The sequence below is a fragment of the Salvelinus alpinus genome, chromosome 33 (genome assembly GCF_045679555.1).
Source record: "Salvelinus alpinus chromosome 33, SLU_Salpinus.1, whole genome shotgun sequence".
In the NCBI taxonomy this organism is placed as follows: domain Eukaryota; kingdom Metazoa; phylum Chordata; class Actinopteri; order Salmoniformes; family Salmonidae; genus Salvelinus; species Salvelinus alpinus.
Window position 1 is genome coordinate 9,330,871 of NC_092118.1, and position 17,721 is coordinate 9,348,591.

At 43.5% G+C, this 17,721-nt stretch overlaps 1 protein-coding gene across 6 annotated transcripts in view; it reads right to left on the reverse strand.

Moving 5' to 3' along the window:
* LOC139563302 (serine/threonine-protein kinase BRSK2-like) overlaps positions 1-17,721 on the reverse strand; it is a 178,083-nt gene that overhangs the window by 91,879 nt on the left and 68,483 nt on the right. For all 6 annotated transcript variants that reach the window (XM_071381880.1, XM_071381877.1, XM_071381879.1 and 3 more), the window contains exon 2: positions 767-861. In XM_071381880.1, the coding sequence (XP_071237981.1) occupies positions 767-861 (95 nt within the window). The remainder of the gene's footprint in view (positions 1-766; positions 862-17,721) is intronic.

The window sequence follows — 17,721 nt, forward strand, 5'->3', positions numbered from 1 at the left end:
TTGAAGTGTTGGCACTACTGAAGTGTGTGTGTGTGTGTGTGTGTGTGTGTGTGTGTGTGTGTGTGTGTGTGTGTGTGTGTGTGTGTGTGTGTGTGTGTGTGTGTGTGTGTGTGTGTGTGTGTGTGTGTGTGTGTGTGTGTGTGTGTGTGTGTGTGTGTGTGTGTGTGTGTGTGTGTGTGTGTGCGTGAGAGCATCTGTGTGTGCATATACAGTATGCTGTATGTATGCGCTGCACCCCATTCAAATTAAATCTGCCCACGATCCAATTACATCCCAATGAGATGCTTCAGTGTGATTTCCTGAGATAGAGAATATGCTGCATCCCATGAAAGGTCATTATACAAGACAGGATTAAGGCCTGCTCCATTTTCCTAACTCCAATGGTTTACTCCACCATAAGGGCTTATAATTGCAGAGAAGCAAAGTCTAGTCTAGCTATTGATGGGTACTGGTCTAATGAGGAAATGCAGAAGGGCTGCTTAACATACTTCGTCATTCATAGGCCCCAAAACTCACACACACACTGACACAAAGATAAAGAGCTTTGGAAGGTTAGGAAGGCATCTCTATTCATCTGTTTTATATAACAGCACTATCCCTGGAAGACCTCCTGTCATACTGTCAGACCCTGCAGCACAACCCTCTACTCTCTCTACTACAGTGACAGGAAGGCCATGTTATATTACCCTCTTTTTCTAACAATAACAATAACAAAGGCCATATGGCTCTCCATTGCAACATCTGGTGTCAAGCCCCATGGTCTTACCTTCATGAGGACAGACTCGCTGAGTTTCTCTCTGTTGACGATCTTGATGGCCACTTTCTGACACGTGACACAGTGGATTCCCAGCTTCACCAGGCCTGAAACACACACGTTAGCAAATAGTGTGTCAAACACACACACACACACACAAATATACACAGTGAAGACCGTCAAACACATAATAAACGCACAGACACACACACAAAGCAAAGAGGGTCCAACGCACAATAGCCGAATGAGTAGGCCTGTCTTGTTCGAACCAGTTGTATCAGGTGTTTTTGTGCTGGGCTGAAACAAAACCCTGCGACAACACACAGTGACTCCGAGAACAGAGTTACCTTTGCCTCGTGTGTATCGAACAAAGTCCCACTGAAGGGAACCAGAGTAAATGTCAGTGAGGAGGGACTAAAGCCCTGGTCATCTCGCTCAGAGAAAGAACACACACACATACAGATGAAAAGAGAGAGCATCGGTCAGCCCACAACAACTCCATAATAGAAAACATCCTTCATAAAGCTCCTCATAAAAAAAAAACACTGTACGAAACCTCACAGAGCCGCGCGAGGCCAACGTCTCCCATCTCGCCATTTTGCATCTCAAAGTAAATGTCAACTTCTACATGAACAGCAACATGAAAGAATCAATGCAGAGAAAGCAATAGCTTTATTTTATGACACACACACACACACACACACACACACACACACACACACACACACACACACACACACACACACACACACACACACACACACACACACACACACACACACACACACACACGCACACACGCACGCACACACACACACACACGCACACACAATGGCGACATCTATCTTTTTCAAAGGGCTGAGCCTGGGGATAGGGTGTCACTTTCCTACTAAAAGGTCTGCATCTAAATACCACCACACACTGCATATGCACCGCTTTTATTACCCGGCATACATATTTCAGAGGAGATGTACATATCCTACATTTGACGTGTGATTTCCCCATGGGTTTCCCCAAAGGTGCGAGGAAACTGGGAGACCGGGGCCGTAAACACCAGTGGCTTTGAGCCAAGATGGCAGCCGCAGGGCTCTTTTATGTTCGGCAGTTAGAGCCGGAATGGCATCCTGGACGACATTCACAACGTGCCATTGATCTTGCTGTCAGCACATGGGGACTGCTGCTCGATTGCCTGGCCAACATGGGTTAGAAACCCCGGCAACCACTTTACGCCAGGTAATGAATATTTGATATTGATGTAATTGCCTCGAATAGATTGTGCGTGTGGGTGTGCGTGCGTGCGCGCGTGTGTGCGCGTGACGACACCAAAAGGCAAACACAGGAGTGTGAGTCATCAGTGAAAGAACAGGAAAATAGGGGAAATACGCTGAAAGAGATTGGAGAATGAAAGGGAGATGACGTGCGCTCAGTGAAGCTGTGGGCTTTAAAGAGAGAGCGTGAGAGAGATAATCTCATTGAATCAGCCAGGCACATATTGTATTGTGACAAGCCAAATATACGTTTGAAGTCAGAAGTTTACATAACCCTTAGCCAAATACATTTAAACTCAGTTTTTCACAATTCCTGACATTTAATCCAAGTAAAAATTCCCTGACTTAGGTCAGTTAGGATCACCACTTTATATTAGATAATGTGAAATGTCAGAATAATAGTAGAGAGAATTATTTATTTAAGCTTTGATGTCTTTCATCACATTCCCAGTGTGTCAGAAGTTTACATACACTCAATTAGTATTTGTTAGCATTGCCTTTAAATTGTTTAACTTGGGTTAAACATTTTGGATAGCCTTCCACAAGCTTTCCACAATAAGTTGGGTGAATTTTGGCCCATTCCTCCTGACAGAGCTGGTGTAACTGAGTCAGGTTTGTAGGCCTCCTTGCTCGCACACACATTTTCAGTTCTGCCCACACATTTTCTATAGGATTGAGGTCAGGGCTTCTCTGTATACATCAATGATGTCGCTCTTGCTGCTGGTGATTCTCTGATCCACCTCTACGCAGACGACACCATTCTGTATACCTCTGGCCCTTCTTTGGACACTGTGTTAACTAACTTCCAGACGAGCTTCAATGCCATACAACTCTCCTTCCGTGGCCTCCAACTGCTCTTAAATGCAAGTAAAACTAAATGCATGCTATTCAACCGATCGCTGCCCGCACCTGCCTGCCCGCCCAGCATCACTACTCATCACTAATATGTGGACAACTACAAATACCTAGGTGTCTGGTTAGACTGTAAACTCTCCTTCCAGACTCACATTAAGCATCTCCAATCCAAAATTAAATCTAGAATTGGCTTCCTATTTCGCAACAAAGCATCCTTCACTCATGCTGCCAAACATACCCTCGTAAAACTGACCATCCTACCAATCCTCGACTTTGGCGATGTCATTTACAAAATAGCCTCCAACACTCTACTCAACAAATTGGATGCAGTCTATCACAGTGACATCCATTTTGTCACCAAAGCCCCATATACTACCCACCACTGCGATCTGTACGCTCTCGTTGGCTGGCCCTCGCTTCATACTCGCCGCCAAACCCACTGGCTCCTGGTCATCTACAAGTCTCTGCTAGGTAAAGCCCCGCCTTATCTCAGCTCACTGGTCACCATAGCAGCACCCACCCGTAGCACGCACTCCAGCAGGTATATCTCACTTGTCACCCCCAAAGCCAATTCTTCCTTTGGCCGCCTTTCCTTTCAGTTCTCTGCTGCCAATGACTGGAACGAACTGCAAAAATCACTGAAGCTGGAGACTCATATCTCCCTCACTAGCTTTAAGCACCAGCTGTCAGAGCAGCTCATAGATCACTGCACTGTACATAGCCAATCTGTAAATAGCCCATCCAACTACCTCATCCCCATACTGTATTTATTTATATATCTTGCTCCTTTGCACCCCAGTATCTCTACTTGCACATTCGTCTTCTGCACATCAACCATTCCAGTGTTTAATTGTTATATTGTAATTACTTCGAAACCATGGCCTATTTATTACCTTACCTCCCTTATCCTACCTCATTTGCACACACTGTATATAGACCTTTTCTACTGTATTATTGACTGTATGTTTGTTTATTCCATGTGTAACTCTGTGCTGTTGTATGTGTCGAACTGCTTTGCTTTATCTTGGCCAGGTCGCAGTTGCAAATGAGAAATTGTTCTCAACTAGCCTACCTGGTTAAATAAAGGTGAAATAAATAAATAAATAAATGGCCATTCCAATACCTTGACTTTGTTGACAACATCATGCTGCCACCCCGGTGCTTCACGATTAGGATGGTGTTCTTCGGCTTTCAAGCGTCCCCCTTTTTTCTTCCAAACATAACGATGGTCATTATGGCCAAACAGCTCTATTGTTGTTTTATCAGATCAGAGGACATTTCTCCAAAAAGTACGATCTTTGTCCCCATGTGCAGTTGCAAACCGTAGTCTGTCTTTTTTATGGCAGTTTTGGCGCAGTGGCTTCTTCCTTGCTGAGCGGCCATTGCGGTTATGTCGATATAGGACTCGTTTTACTGTGGATATAGATACTTTTGTACCTGTTTCCTCCAGCATCTTCACAAGGTCCTTTCCTGTTGTTCTGGGATTGATTTGCACTTTTCGCACCAAAGTGCGTTAATCTCTAAGAGACAGAACGCTTCTCCTTCCTGATTGGTATGACGGCTGCGTGGTCCCATGGTGTTTATACCTGCGTACTATTGTTTATTCAGATGAACGTGGTACCTTCAGGCATTTGGAAATTGCTCCCAAGAATGAACCAGACTTGTGGAGGTCTAAAAATTAATATCTGAGGTCTTGGCTGATTTCTTTTGATTTTCCCATGATGACATGCAAAGAGGCACTGAGTTTGAAGGTAGGCCTTGAAATACATCCACAGGTACACCTCAAATTGAATCAAATGATGTCAATTAGCCTATCAGAAGCTTCTAAAGTCATGACATAATTTTCTGGAATTTTCCAAGCTGTTTAAAGGTACAGTCAACTTAGTGTATGTAAACGTCTGACCCACTGGAATTGTGAAACAGTGAATTATAAGTTAAATAATCTGTCTGTAAACAATTGTTGGAAAAATGACTTGTGTCATGCACAAGGTAGATGTCCTAACCGACTTGCCAAATCTATTGTTTGTTAACAAGAAATTTGTGGAGTGGTTGAAAAACAAGTTTTAATGACAAGTTTCACGCCAACGAGCGTCTGCGACGCCAAGGGCTAAAATAGAACTCATTCCTATTTCTGACGCAGATCGCGCTGCAAGTCCTGCCTCTCCCATCTCCTCATTGGTTTATAGAAGCAGGTACCCACGTGCCATCTCCTCATTGGTTATACCTACGTGGGTGATTGAAAGACGAACTTTGTTCCCGGTTGTCATGGTAATACAATGAAAGTTTAGATGCGATCACCATATAAGTTCAAAGATGAAAAAGCCTGGAAGGAGGAGAGATGACTAGAAACGATTCGGTTGGCCGTTTTATGTGTGGATTAATTGTCGGAGTAGAGGTCCTTGTGCATTTCAGGTAAAATAACAACTCAATGTTTATATCCCAGGATAAATTAACTAGCAACAGCAAGCTAGCTAAATAGGACAAATTAACGTTAGCTAGCAAGTGCAAGCTAACTAGCTAAATTGCCATACATGTTTAATGCTTTTCGATCTGTCCACAAATTAATGTCATTGGTTCAGTTTGTTTTGATATTTTAACCTGCGTGTTGTGATCGTGTTTGGTGTGGGGGGGCAAAACAAATGTATGCACGATAGCGCACGATGGCGCACCCTCGCAGCCGGTTTGGGTTCCGTGTAAGTCAACTCCCCAGATACTAAGCAAAGACTAAGACTAGAACACACAACACACACACAACACGCACACACACACAAACACATACACACGCAAACACACACACACATGTCTGACCAACATAAATGAATCAGCAGCGCATCCCCATTGATTTCTCCTCCCTCTATCCTTCCCTCTGACTCTCCATCCCTTCCCCCATCCCTCCTTTGCCTGTTAAGATCAATACAACCCAAAGCCCCTCCAGGACGATGTCATCAACACTCTCAATGATGTCCAACCAGCCAAACCCAAAGGCTCTCCAGTCCCAGAGCTGGGGATAGAACCTGGCTTCTATTCAATAACTGATTCATCTTCTAGATTTATCTCACTGCTTTAACTTCAAACAAGACTAAACCCACATACATGTGGAGTGGGATACATATAAACAGGTGAAAGCTGAGGAGGCCCATCCATGCTACATGTCCAGCATGTTAGTTAGGCTACTGCTGACATGGCAAAGTATGTTAGGTGTTCAATAGTTCCTGTGGGACAGGGTGTCTGGTTGCTGTGGATCTGTAAGCGTATTGTGTACTGTACATGCAGACACATGCACGCACACACACGTAGAGCGGTACAAATGTTTACACATGCATGTAAAGTGCACTCGGGAAAGCATTCAGACCCCTTGACTTTTTCCAAATTTTTGCTACGTTACAGCCTTATTCTAAAATGGATTAAATACCTTTTTTTCCTCATCAATTAATACAAAATACCCCATGATGACAAAGAAACAACAGGTTTTTAGAAATTTTTGCAAATGTATTAAAAATAGTTAACTGAAATATCACATTTAGTATTCAGACCCTTTACTCAGTACGTTGTTGAAGCACCTTTGGCAGCAATTACAGCCTTGAGTCTTCTTGGGTATGACGTTATAAGCTTGGTACACCTGTATATAGGGAGTTTCTCCCATTCTTCTCTGCAGATCCTCTCAAGCTCTATCAGGTTTGATGGGGAGTGTCGATGCACAGCTATTTTCAGGTCTTTCCAAAGATGTTAGATCCGGGCTCTGGCTGGGACACTCAAGGACATTCAGAGACTTGTCCCGAAGCCATTCCTGAGTTGTCTTGGCTGTGTGCTTAGGGTCGTTATCCTGTTGGAACGTGAACCGTCACCCCAGCCCGTGGTCCTGAGTGCTCTGGAGCAGGTTTTCATCAAGGTTCTCTCTGTACTTTGCTCCATTCATCTTTCCCCCGATCCTGACTAGTCTCCCAGTCCCTGTCACTAAGAAACATCCCAACAGAATGATGCTGCGATCACCATGCTTCACCGTAGGAATGGTGCCAGGTTTCCTCCAGACATGACGATTGGCATTCAGACCTAAGAGTTCAATCTTGGTTTCATCAGACCAGAGAATATTGTTTCTCATGGTCTGAGAGTCCTTTAGGTACCTCTTGGCAAACTCCAAGCAGGCTGTCATGTACCTTTTAAAGAGGAGTGGCTTCTGTCTAGCCACTTTACCATAAAGGCCTGATTGGTGGAGTGCTGCAGAGATGGTTGTCCTTCTGGAAGGTTCTCCCATCTCCACAGAGGAACTCTGGAACTCTGTCAGAGTGACCATCGGGTTCTTGGTCACCTCCCTGACCAAGGCCCTTCTCCCCCAATTGCTCAGTTTGGCCCTGCGGCCAGCTCTTGGAAGTGTCTCGGTGGTTCCAAACTTCTTCCATTTAAGAATGATGGAGGCCACTGTGTTCTTGGGGACCTTCAATGCTGCAGAAATGTTTTGGTACCCTTCCCCAGATCTGTGCCTCGACACAATCCTGTCTTGGAGCTCTACGGACAATTCCTTTGACCTCATGGCTTGGTTTTTGCTCTGACATGCACTGTGAACTGTGGGATCTTATATAGACAGGTGTGTGCCTTTCCAAATCATGTCCAATCCAGTGAATTTAGCACAGGTGGACTCCAATCAAGTTTTTAGAAACATCTCAAGGATGATCAATGGAAACAGGATGCACCTGAGCTCAATTTCGAGTCTCATAGCAAAGGGTATGAATAGTTGTGTAAATAAGGTATTTCTGCTTTTTATTTTTAACACATTTGCAAAGAAATCTTAAAATCCTGTTTTCACTTTGTCATTATGGGGTACTTTGTGTAGATTGATGAGGGAAAAAAATATTTTATCCATTTTAGAATAAGGCTGTAACGTAACAAAATGTGGAGAAAAATCAAGAGGTCTGAATACTTTCCAAATGCACTGTATACACACACTGTAGGCACGCAAACTTGTAAACCCATAGAAACACACTCACACAGACACACGTACACACTCACACTTGTGAACACACACACACACACACAAACACGTCACTACCTGGAGTGATGATGCTCTACTGATCAATGGTGAGAGGTCATCTGTCAGGGAGGTCAAAAGGTCGGGTATGATCTGGTCATGACCTGTCACCTGACCTTTAACACTAACACATCTACATAACCAGCATGACCCATCTGACAAATCTCATTACCAACTCAAACCAGGGGTTGGAACCGGTTCAGGGAGAAGAACAGAAAACCGGAAAAATAACGACATTTTTAGAGGAACAGAATCAGAACCAGGAATGAAAGTGATCTATACTGTTCTGGAAGAAAACCGTTATTTTATAAGCATGGGAACCAGTTAATAATGTTCCTTTACGTTCCGGACTTCTTTTAAGTCCCACAAAAACGCAACAGAACCCTCATTCTGTCAATCAGAAACTTATTCCAGTGTCTGCCGGCCAGCTGAAAATCTTTGCCAGTGAGGGAATGTGTAGGCTACCTGCCCCATGTAGGCTACCTGTGTGTGTGTGTGTGTGTGTGTGTAGGCTGCTGTAGCCTACTGACTTCACAAGCATGATTCAGAAATTAGGGAGAGATTTCTAATAACAGAACGCTAGTTAATTGAGGATACTAGAAGTTATCACATCTCACGTTGGATTTATTAACTACAAAAAGGTAAGATTTGTTTTTAATTTTGGTGAAGCTCTGCACACACAAGCTTGTTAGCTAGCTAGCTCTGGTCCAACATTAAGCCAACATTCAAAGTTTCTCCATAGAAGCCGCTCCTCTGTAGATAAAACTCTGTGGGCCTAGCAAATTCAGATAATGCATGTCATAACAAGATACCCAGCACTTCAAGTGAAACCTCCTCCTCCACCCTCTCTAGCTCTCTCCCCAACCGCAAAATGTCTGAAGTATCTCGCCCCCTACACTTGTCTGTCCATCGCACATGTAACGAACTATAGCTTGCCCGTCCATAGCAATCTGCTCTATCCACATTGATTGGTGAAGTCATTTAATGTCGAGCTACAGTGCCTTCGGGAAGTATTCAGACCCCTTGACTTTTTCCACATTTTGTTCACTTGCTTGACACACTTTGGCATACCTTTGTTTGGTTGTAGTGTGTAATAGTCTTCGGCTTTCTCTTGATTGTGTCCAGTTGTCATGTCGTTCTTCAGCATTGGTGCTCCACAACAGCTGTGCGGGTGCCTTATTTTGCACAGAGGGAGGAAGCTCCCGTCTCACTTTGTTCATGGTGCCGGGCCAGACTTGTTTTCTTTGCAAGCAAATTGTTCGCCAATGACAGTGATGTGAAGAAATTGTCTATGGTGACATTGCTCCCCTTGCCAACACAAGGTTCCACAAGCCTCACCACCACATTCTCCAACACTCGCACCTGCTGCGTGATGTGGATATTTTCCCAGAGATTGAAAGCCATTCAGCATGTACAATTATCCACGCTCACTCTGTGTTGCCTACTCCAAGTAGGCCATAGTAAACTGATAAGACTGCTTTGAGTCGGTGAACTGATATAGGGTTAATATATAGGGTAAACATTCTGCCCCTGAACAAGGCAGTTAACCCGCTGTTCCTAGGCCGTCATTGAAAAAAAAAATTGTTCTTTAACTGACTTGCCTAGTTAAATAAAGGTAAAATAAATAAAATATCATTTTAAAATTAGGCCTATAATTAGAATGGATCAATAAAATTGAATGGCCCGCCCTGTTCTTCATTCACAATTGGTGATTACATAATTATGCTTCTTTCGCTTCCCCTCGCTCCTCAACTCACTCATTCTCCCCATCATACTTTGCTTAATTAATTGTATCTGCTGTTATATAAGTGAAAATAGTTTTGGTATAGTTTAGGTTCAGTTTCGAGTCAATTGTCAGGGGGATTATCAACTGGGCACTGCACTTTCAACTGTCGGAAGAAAGAGCGGAGCAGGCCCTTCTGTTGGGAGAAGGAGGGGCAATGATGGAAAACCATTCAAACAAATGACATCCCCTCCTAAAACTGGTTATAACTCCGGTTCTGTTTGTGATATTAAGATCCTAACAATGGCAGTGTGTTAAATAGACTTTATTTAGGAAAAGTCAAGGACAGAAGGGGGCATGAGTTAAAATAATGGCAGAGCAATATAAATAAAACAATTATGATCAGTCAAGATGTCACGGCCGTCAAAAGAAGTGGACCAAGGTGCAGCGTGGCGAGCGTACATTTATCTTTTTATTTAAAATGTCGCCAACAAAACAACAAACAAAAAACAACCGTGAAGCTTACAGGGCAATAGTGCCACAAACAAAGTTAACTACCCACGACGAAAAGAGGGAAAAAGGGCTACCTAAGTATGATCCCCAATCAGAGACAACGATAGACAGCTGTCCCTGATTGAGAACCATACCCGGCGAAAACATAGAAATAAAGAAACATAGAAAAGAAGACATAGAATGCCCAGCCCAAATCACACCCTGACCAAACCAACTAGAGACATAAAAAGACACAAGATGACTGCTTTAGTGGTTCTAGTGTTAAAAAGGAACACGATATAAACCGGTTTGAGCGTGTTCAGAACTTTACTTTGCAGGTCGGAACAGTTGAACGGAACTCCAAAAAAGAATGGTTCTGTTCAGAACTAAATGATTGGAAAATAACTTTGGTTCCAACCCCTGAATCAAACTGACACTAAAACACATTCATGGGTTCAATTGTATGCGTCATATCAAATCACACAAATCACTGCCTGTGGACTAGACTCAGGACGACAGTTTTTATTTTATCATAAAAAAAAACTTATCACATATATTTTCTCATATCCACTAACAAAGTCAGACAATGAAGATATGACTTTGACTATATGAAGGCATTCATAGCGAGTTTAAAGTTCAAAGCGATCGTATGCGGTTACAGTGAGTCAACGGAGTATTAACTAGAGCTATCATAACTATAGAGACATCACTTCTAACGACACAATGCCATGAGTCATCTCTTTACAGGCTCTGCTGTATTTTAGCCAAAGGGACTATTTTCAATCACGTATTGTTGTTGGAAGCCTATGGCCTAGAAGTGCAGTTAGCCACCCACACACACTCACACACTCTGTAGTGCATACTCGGTAGTGGAGTCCACAGTCGAGTGGCTACTCTTCTGCACCACTTCAGGCTGCTATTTTTAAACAGCAGTCGACAGAGTGCCAAGCTCAGTAAAGTGCAGCCGCACGGAAATGCCTTTGTGCCTCCTCCAGAACTTGGGTTGATGATTTACATCAATGCAGTTTAGGAGCTTTCTCATTGACTTTGACTCAATTTAGGAGAAACAAGGCAAGTTCTAACAAGCATGCAAACATGTGATCAAATATTTCAGATGTCAGGAGGATAGGACGTCACAACAACTGAGTGTGTGTGTGTTCATGTGCATACATGCGTGTGTGCGTGCATGTGTCTCTGAGTGTGTGTGTGTGTGTGTGTGTGTGTGTGTGTGTGTGTGTGTGCGTGTGTGTGTGTGTGTGTGTGTGTGTGTTGTGATGGAGTTTCCTCCTGAAGCGAAGCATCTGTAGCTGTCACAGGCTGATTGATGACACCTCTGAATCTCTGAAATATGCATTAGTCCTGCCACAGATTGAAACTGTATATTGGCCTATTTACATCCCATTATACAGACAAGGTGTTACACACACACACACACACACACACACACACACACACACACACACACACACACACACACACACACACACACACACACACACACACACACACACACACACACACACACACACACACACACACACGGTGGAGGCATACTTAGGCATGTTTAAACTTCTCTTATCACCACCCAGGTCCAATGTAACCTACAGTGCCTTCAGAATGTATTCACATCTCTTGACTCTTTTCCTCATTTTGTTGTGTTACAAAGCCGGATTAAAATGTATTTAATTGTAAAAAAAACAAAACAACGATCTTCAGAAAAAACTGTAATGTCAAAGTGGAAGAAAAATGGTAATATTTGTCAAACCTCTGAGTCAATACATGTCAGAATCACCTTTGCAGCGATTAAAGTTGTCTTTCTGGGTAAGTCTCTAAGAGCTTTGCACACACACTTAATGTGTTGTGAAATCTGTTGTGAATATATTGTAATGTTTTTAAAATTGCCTTCATTTTGCTGGCACCCAGGAAGAGCAGCAGCTTGGCAGCAGCTAATGGGGATCCATAATAAATCCAAACACAAATACACCTGGATTGTCCAATATTTGCCAATAGTCTTTTTAAAATTCTTCATTCTCTGTCAAGTTGGTTGTTGATCATTGCTAAGCAGCCATTTTCAAGTCTCGCCATAGATTTTCAAACCGATTCAAGTATAAACTGTAACTAGGCCACTCAGGAACATTCAATGTCGTTTTGGTAAGCAACTCAAGTGTAAATTTGGCCTTGTGCTTTAGGTTACTGTGAATTTCTCTCCCTGTGTCTGTTGGGAAGCAGACTGAACCAGGTTTTCCTCTAGGAATTTGCCTGTGCTTAGCTCTATTCCATTTATTTTTATCATAAAAAACTCCCTAGTCCTTGTCAATGACAAGCATACCCATAACATGATGCAGCCACCACAATGCTTGAAAATATGAAGAGTGTTTATCAGTGATGTGTTGTGTTGGATTTGCCCCAAACATAACCCTTTGTATTCAGGACATAATTTTGTGAAGTTTTACTTCAGTGCCTTTTTTCAAACAGGATGCATGTTTTGGAATATTTTTTATTCTGTACAGACTCAATTAGCTTAGTATTGTCGAATAACTACAACGTTGTCGATCCATCCTCACAGCCATTAAACTGTTTTAAAGTCATTATTGGCCTCATGGTGAAATCCCTGACCTCTCCGGCAACTGAGTTAGGAAGGACGCCCATCTACAAATAGGTGCCCTTCTTTGTGAGGCATTGGAAAACCTTCCTGATCTTTATGGTTGATTCTGTGTTTGAAATTCACTACTCGAATGAGGGACCGTACAGATAAATGTATGTGTGGGGTACAGAGATGAGGTAGTCATTCAAAAATCATGTTAAACACTATTATCTTACACAGAGTGAGTCCATGCAACTTATTATTTTTATTTTTTTATTTCACAAGTTGAGAACAAGTTCTCATTTACAACTGCGACCTGGCCAAGATAAAGCAAAGCAGTTCGACACATATAACAACACAGAGTTACACATGGAGTAAAACAAACATACAGTCAATAATACAGTAGAAAAATAAGTCTATATACAATGTGAGCAAATGAGGTGAGATAAGGGAGGTAAAGGCAATAAATAGGCCATGGTGGCGAAGTAAATACAATATAGCAATTAAAACACTGGAATGGTAGATTTGACAATAGATTAGTGTGCAAAGTAGAAATACTGGGGTGCAAAGGAGCAAAATAAATAAATAAATACAGTAGGGGAAGAGGTAGTTGTTTGGGCTAATTATAGATGGGCTATGTATAGGTGCAGTGATCTGTGAGCTGCTCTGACAGCTGGTGCTTAAAGCTAGTGAGGGAGATAAGTGTTTCCAGTTTCAGAGATTTTTGTAGTTCGTTCCAGTCATTGGCAGCAGAGAACTGGAAGGAGAGGGGGTGACAAGTGAGATATACCTGCTGGAACGCGTGCTACGAGTGGGTGCAGCTATGGTGACCAGCGAGCAGAGATAAGGCGGGACTTTACCTAGCTGGGTCTTGTAGATGATTATGTGACTTGTTAAACATATTTCTACTCTTGAACTTATTTAGGCTTGCCATAACAAAGGGGTTGAATACTTATTGAGTCAAGACATTTCAGCTTTTTATTTTAAATTAATTTGTTAAAATTTCTAAAAACATTATTCTACTTTGACATTATGAGGTATTGTGTGTAGGCCAGTGACAGAAAATCCCAATGTAATCCACTTTAAATTCAGGCTGTAACACAACAAAATGTGGAAAAAGTCAAGGGGTGTAAATACTTTCTGAATGCACTGTATATGAAAGGGAACCTGTGAGGTTCTACATTAAGACCAGTATTACAAGGTTTCTAGGGTGTCTTTATGCATATGCTATAATCACCGACAAATACCTCTGGGTACTCCAGCACTGTTTTGGCACTCCTGGTCTGCTGTATGCTAATGACCATGGCAGAGGATTTCTATTAGCTCCTATAGTGCCTTTCTGCATATACATCCACATACACACGTGCCGAGCACATACACACTGGAGAGAGAGAAACAGACAGACACAGAGAGAGAGAGAGAGAGAGAGAGAGAGAGAGAGAGAGAGAGAGAGAGAGAGAGAGAGAGAGAGAGAGAGAGAGAGAGAGAGAGAGAGAGAGAGAGAGAGAGAGAGAGAGAGAGAGAGAGAGAGAGAGAGAGAGAGAGAGAGAGAAAGAGAGACCAAAATGGCGCCGACAGAGCTTGTCGCCTCGCTTCGAGTTCTTAGGAAACTATGCAGTATTTTTTTTTTATGTATTATTTCTTACATTGTTACCCCAGGAAATCTTAAGTGTTATTACATACAGCCGGGAAAAACTATTGGATATAAGAGCAAAGTCAACTTACCAACATTACGACCAGGAATACGACTTTCCCGAAGCGGATCCTCTGTTCGGACCACCACCCAGGACAATAGATCTAATCCCAGTAACCGACCCAAAACAACAGCGCCGCAGAAGGGGCAGACGGAGCGGCCTCCTGGTCAGGGTCCGTAGACATGCACATCGCTCACAGCTCCCGAGTATACTACTCGCCAATGTCCAGTCTCTTGACAACAAGGTAGACGAAATTCGAGCAAGGGTTGCCTTCCAGAGAGACATCAGAGATTGTAACCTTCTCTGTTTCACAAAAACATGGCTCTCTCGGGATATGTTGTCGGAATCGGTTCAGCCACCGGGCTTCTCCACGGCGACAGAGATTAACACCTCTCTGGGAAGAGGAAGGGCGGGGGTGTATGCTTTATGATTAACAACTCATGGTGTGATCATAACAACATACAGGAACTCAAGTCCTTCTGCTCATCCGACCTAGAATTCCTTACAATCAAATGCCGGCCATTTTACCTACCAAGATAATTCTCGTCAGTTATAGTCACAGCTGTGTACATTCCCCCTCAAGTAAACACCAATACGGCCCTCAAGGAACTTCACTGGACTCTATGTTAACTGGAAGCCACATATCCGGAGGGTGCATTTATTGTAGCTGGGGATTTCAACAAAGCAAATTTGAAAACAAGGCAACCTAAATTATATCAGCATATTGATTGCACGACGCACATGGTTAATACTCTTGACCACTGCTACTCTAACTTCCACGATGCATACAAAGCCCTCCCCATCCCTCCCTTCAGCAAATCCGACCATGACACCATCTTGCTCGTACCGTCTAATAGGCAGAAACTCAAACAGGATGTACCAGTGATGAGAACCATTCAACGCTGGTCTGACCAATCGGATGCCACACTTCAAGATTGTTTTAATCACGCAGACTGGAATATGTTCCGGTCAGCCTCAGAGAGCAACATCGACCGATACGCTGACTCGTTGAATGAGTTTATAAAGAAGTGCATTGGACATGTTGTACCCACTGTTAAAACCTACCCTAACCAGAAACTGTGGATGGATGGCGACATTCGCGCAACACTGAAAGTGCGATCCACCGCATTTAACCATGGAAAGAAGTCTGCAAATATGGCTGAATATAAACAGTGTAGTTATTCCCTCCACAAGGCAATCAAAGAAACAAAATGCCGTTACAGGGACAAGGTGGAGTCGCAATTCTATGGCTCAGACACAAGACGTATGTGGCAGGGTCTACAGGAAATCACGGACTACAAAAATAAAAACAGCCACGTCACGCACACCGACATCACGCTTTCAGACAAACTATACACCTTCTTTGCCCGTTTTGAGGATAGTACAGTGTCGCGGGATGCTAACAAGGACTGCCCCCCCTCTCCTTTTCTGTGGCCGACGTGAGTAAAACATTTAAACGTGTTAACCCTCGCAAGGCTGCTGGCCCAGACGGCATCCATAGCCGCGTCCTCAGAACACGCGCAGACCAGGTGGCTGGATTGTTTCCGGACATATTCAATCGCTCCCTATCCCAGTCTGTTGTCCCCACATGCTTCAAGATGGCTACCATTGGTCCTGTAGCCAAGAAGGAAAAGATAACTGAACTAAATGACTACCACCCCGTAGCACTCACTTCTGTCATCATGAAGTGCTTTGAGAGGCTAGTCAAGGATCATATCACCTCCACCTTACTGGCCACCCTAGACCCACTTCTATTTGCATACCGCCCCAACAGGTCCACAGTTGACGCAATCGCCATCGCACTGCACACTGCCCAATCCCATCTGGACAAAATTAATACCTATGTAAGAATGCTGTTCATTGACTACAGCTCAGCATTCAACACCATAGTACCCTCCAAGCTCATCATCAAGCTGGAGGCCCTGGGTCTCAACCCCGCCCTGTGCAATTGGGTCCTGGCCTTTCTGACGGGCCGCCTCCAGGTGGTGGTAGGATACAACGTCTCCACTTCGCTGTCCCTCAACACTAGGGCCCCACAAGGTTGGGTGCTCAGCCCTCTCCTGTACTCCCTGTTCACCCAAAACTGTGTGGCCATGCACGCCTCCAACTCAATAATCAAGTTTGCAGACAACACAACAGCAGTGGGCTTGATCACCAACAACGACGAGACAGCCTACAGCGAGGAGGTGAGGGCACTCGGAGTGTGGCGTCAGGAAAAAAACCTCTCACTCAACGTCAACAAAACCAAAGGAGATGATCGTGGACTTCAGGAAACAGCCGAGGGAGCACTCCCCTATCCATTTTGAAGGGACAGCTGTGGAGAAGGTTGAAAGTTTCAAGTTCCTTGGCGTACACATCAGAGACAAACTGAAATGGTAAGAGGTAAGAGCGCCTCTTCAACCTCAGGAAGCTGAAGAAATTTGGCTTTTCACCGAAAACCCTCACAAACTTTTACAGATGCACAATCAAGAGCATCCAACAGCAACTGCACCGCCCTCAACCGCAAGGCTCTCCAGAGGGTGGTGCGGTCTTCACAACGCATCACCGGGGGCAAACTACCTGCCTTCCAGGACACCTACAGCACCCGATGTCACAGGAAGGCCAAATAAATCATCAAGGACAACAACCACCCGAGCCACGGCCTGTTCACACCACTATCATCCAGAAGGCGAGGTCAGTACAGGTGCATCATAGCTGGGACGAGAGAATGAAAAACAGCTTCTATCTTAAGGCCATCAGACTGCTAAACAGCAATCACTAACTCAGAGAGGCTGCTGCCTACATTGAGACCCAATCACTGGACACTTTAGTAAATGGATCACTAGTCACTTTAAATAATGCCACTTTAATAATGTTTACATATCTTACATTACTCATATCACATGTACAGTTGAAGTCAGAAGTTTACATACACCTTAGCCAAATACATTTAAACTCAGTTTTTCACAATTCCTGACATTTGATTCTAGTAAAAACTCCCTGCCTTAGGTCAGTTCGGATCACCACTTTATTTTAAGAATGTGAAATGTCAGAATAATAGTATAGAGAATGATTTATTTCAGCTTTTATTTATTTCATCAAATTCCCAATGGGTCAGAAGTTTACATACACGCAATTAGTATCTGTTAGCATTGTCTTTAAATTGTTTAACTTGGGTCAAACGTTTCGGGTAGCCTTCCACAAGCTTCCCACAATAAGATGGGTGAATTTTGTCCCTTTCCTCCTGACAGAGCTGGTGTAACTGAGTCAGGTTTGTAGGCCTCCTTGCTCGCACACACATTTTCAGTTCTGCCCACAAATCTTCTATAGGGTTGAGGTCAGGGCTTTG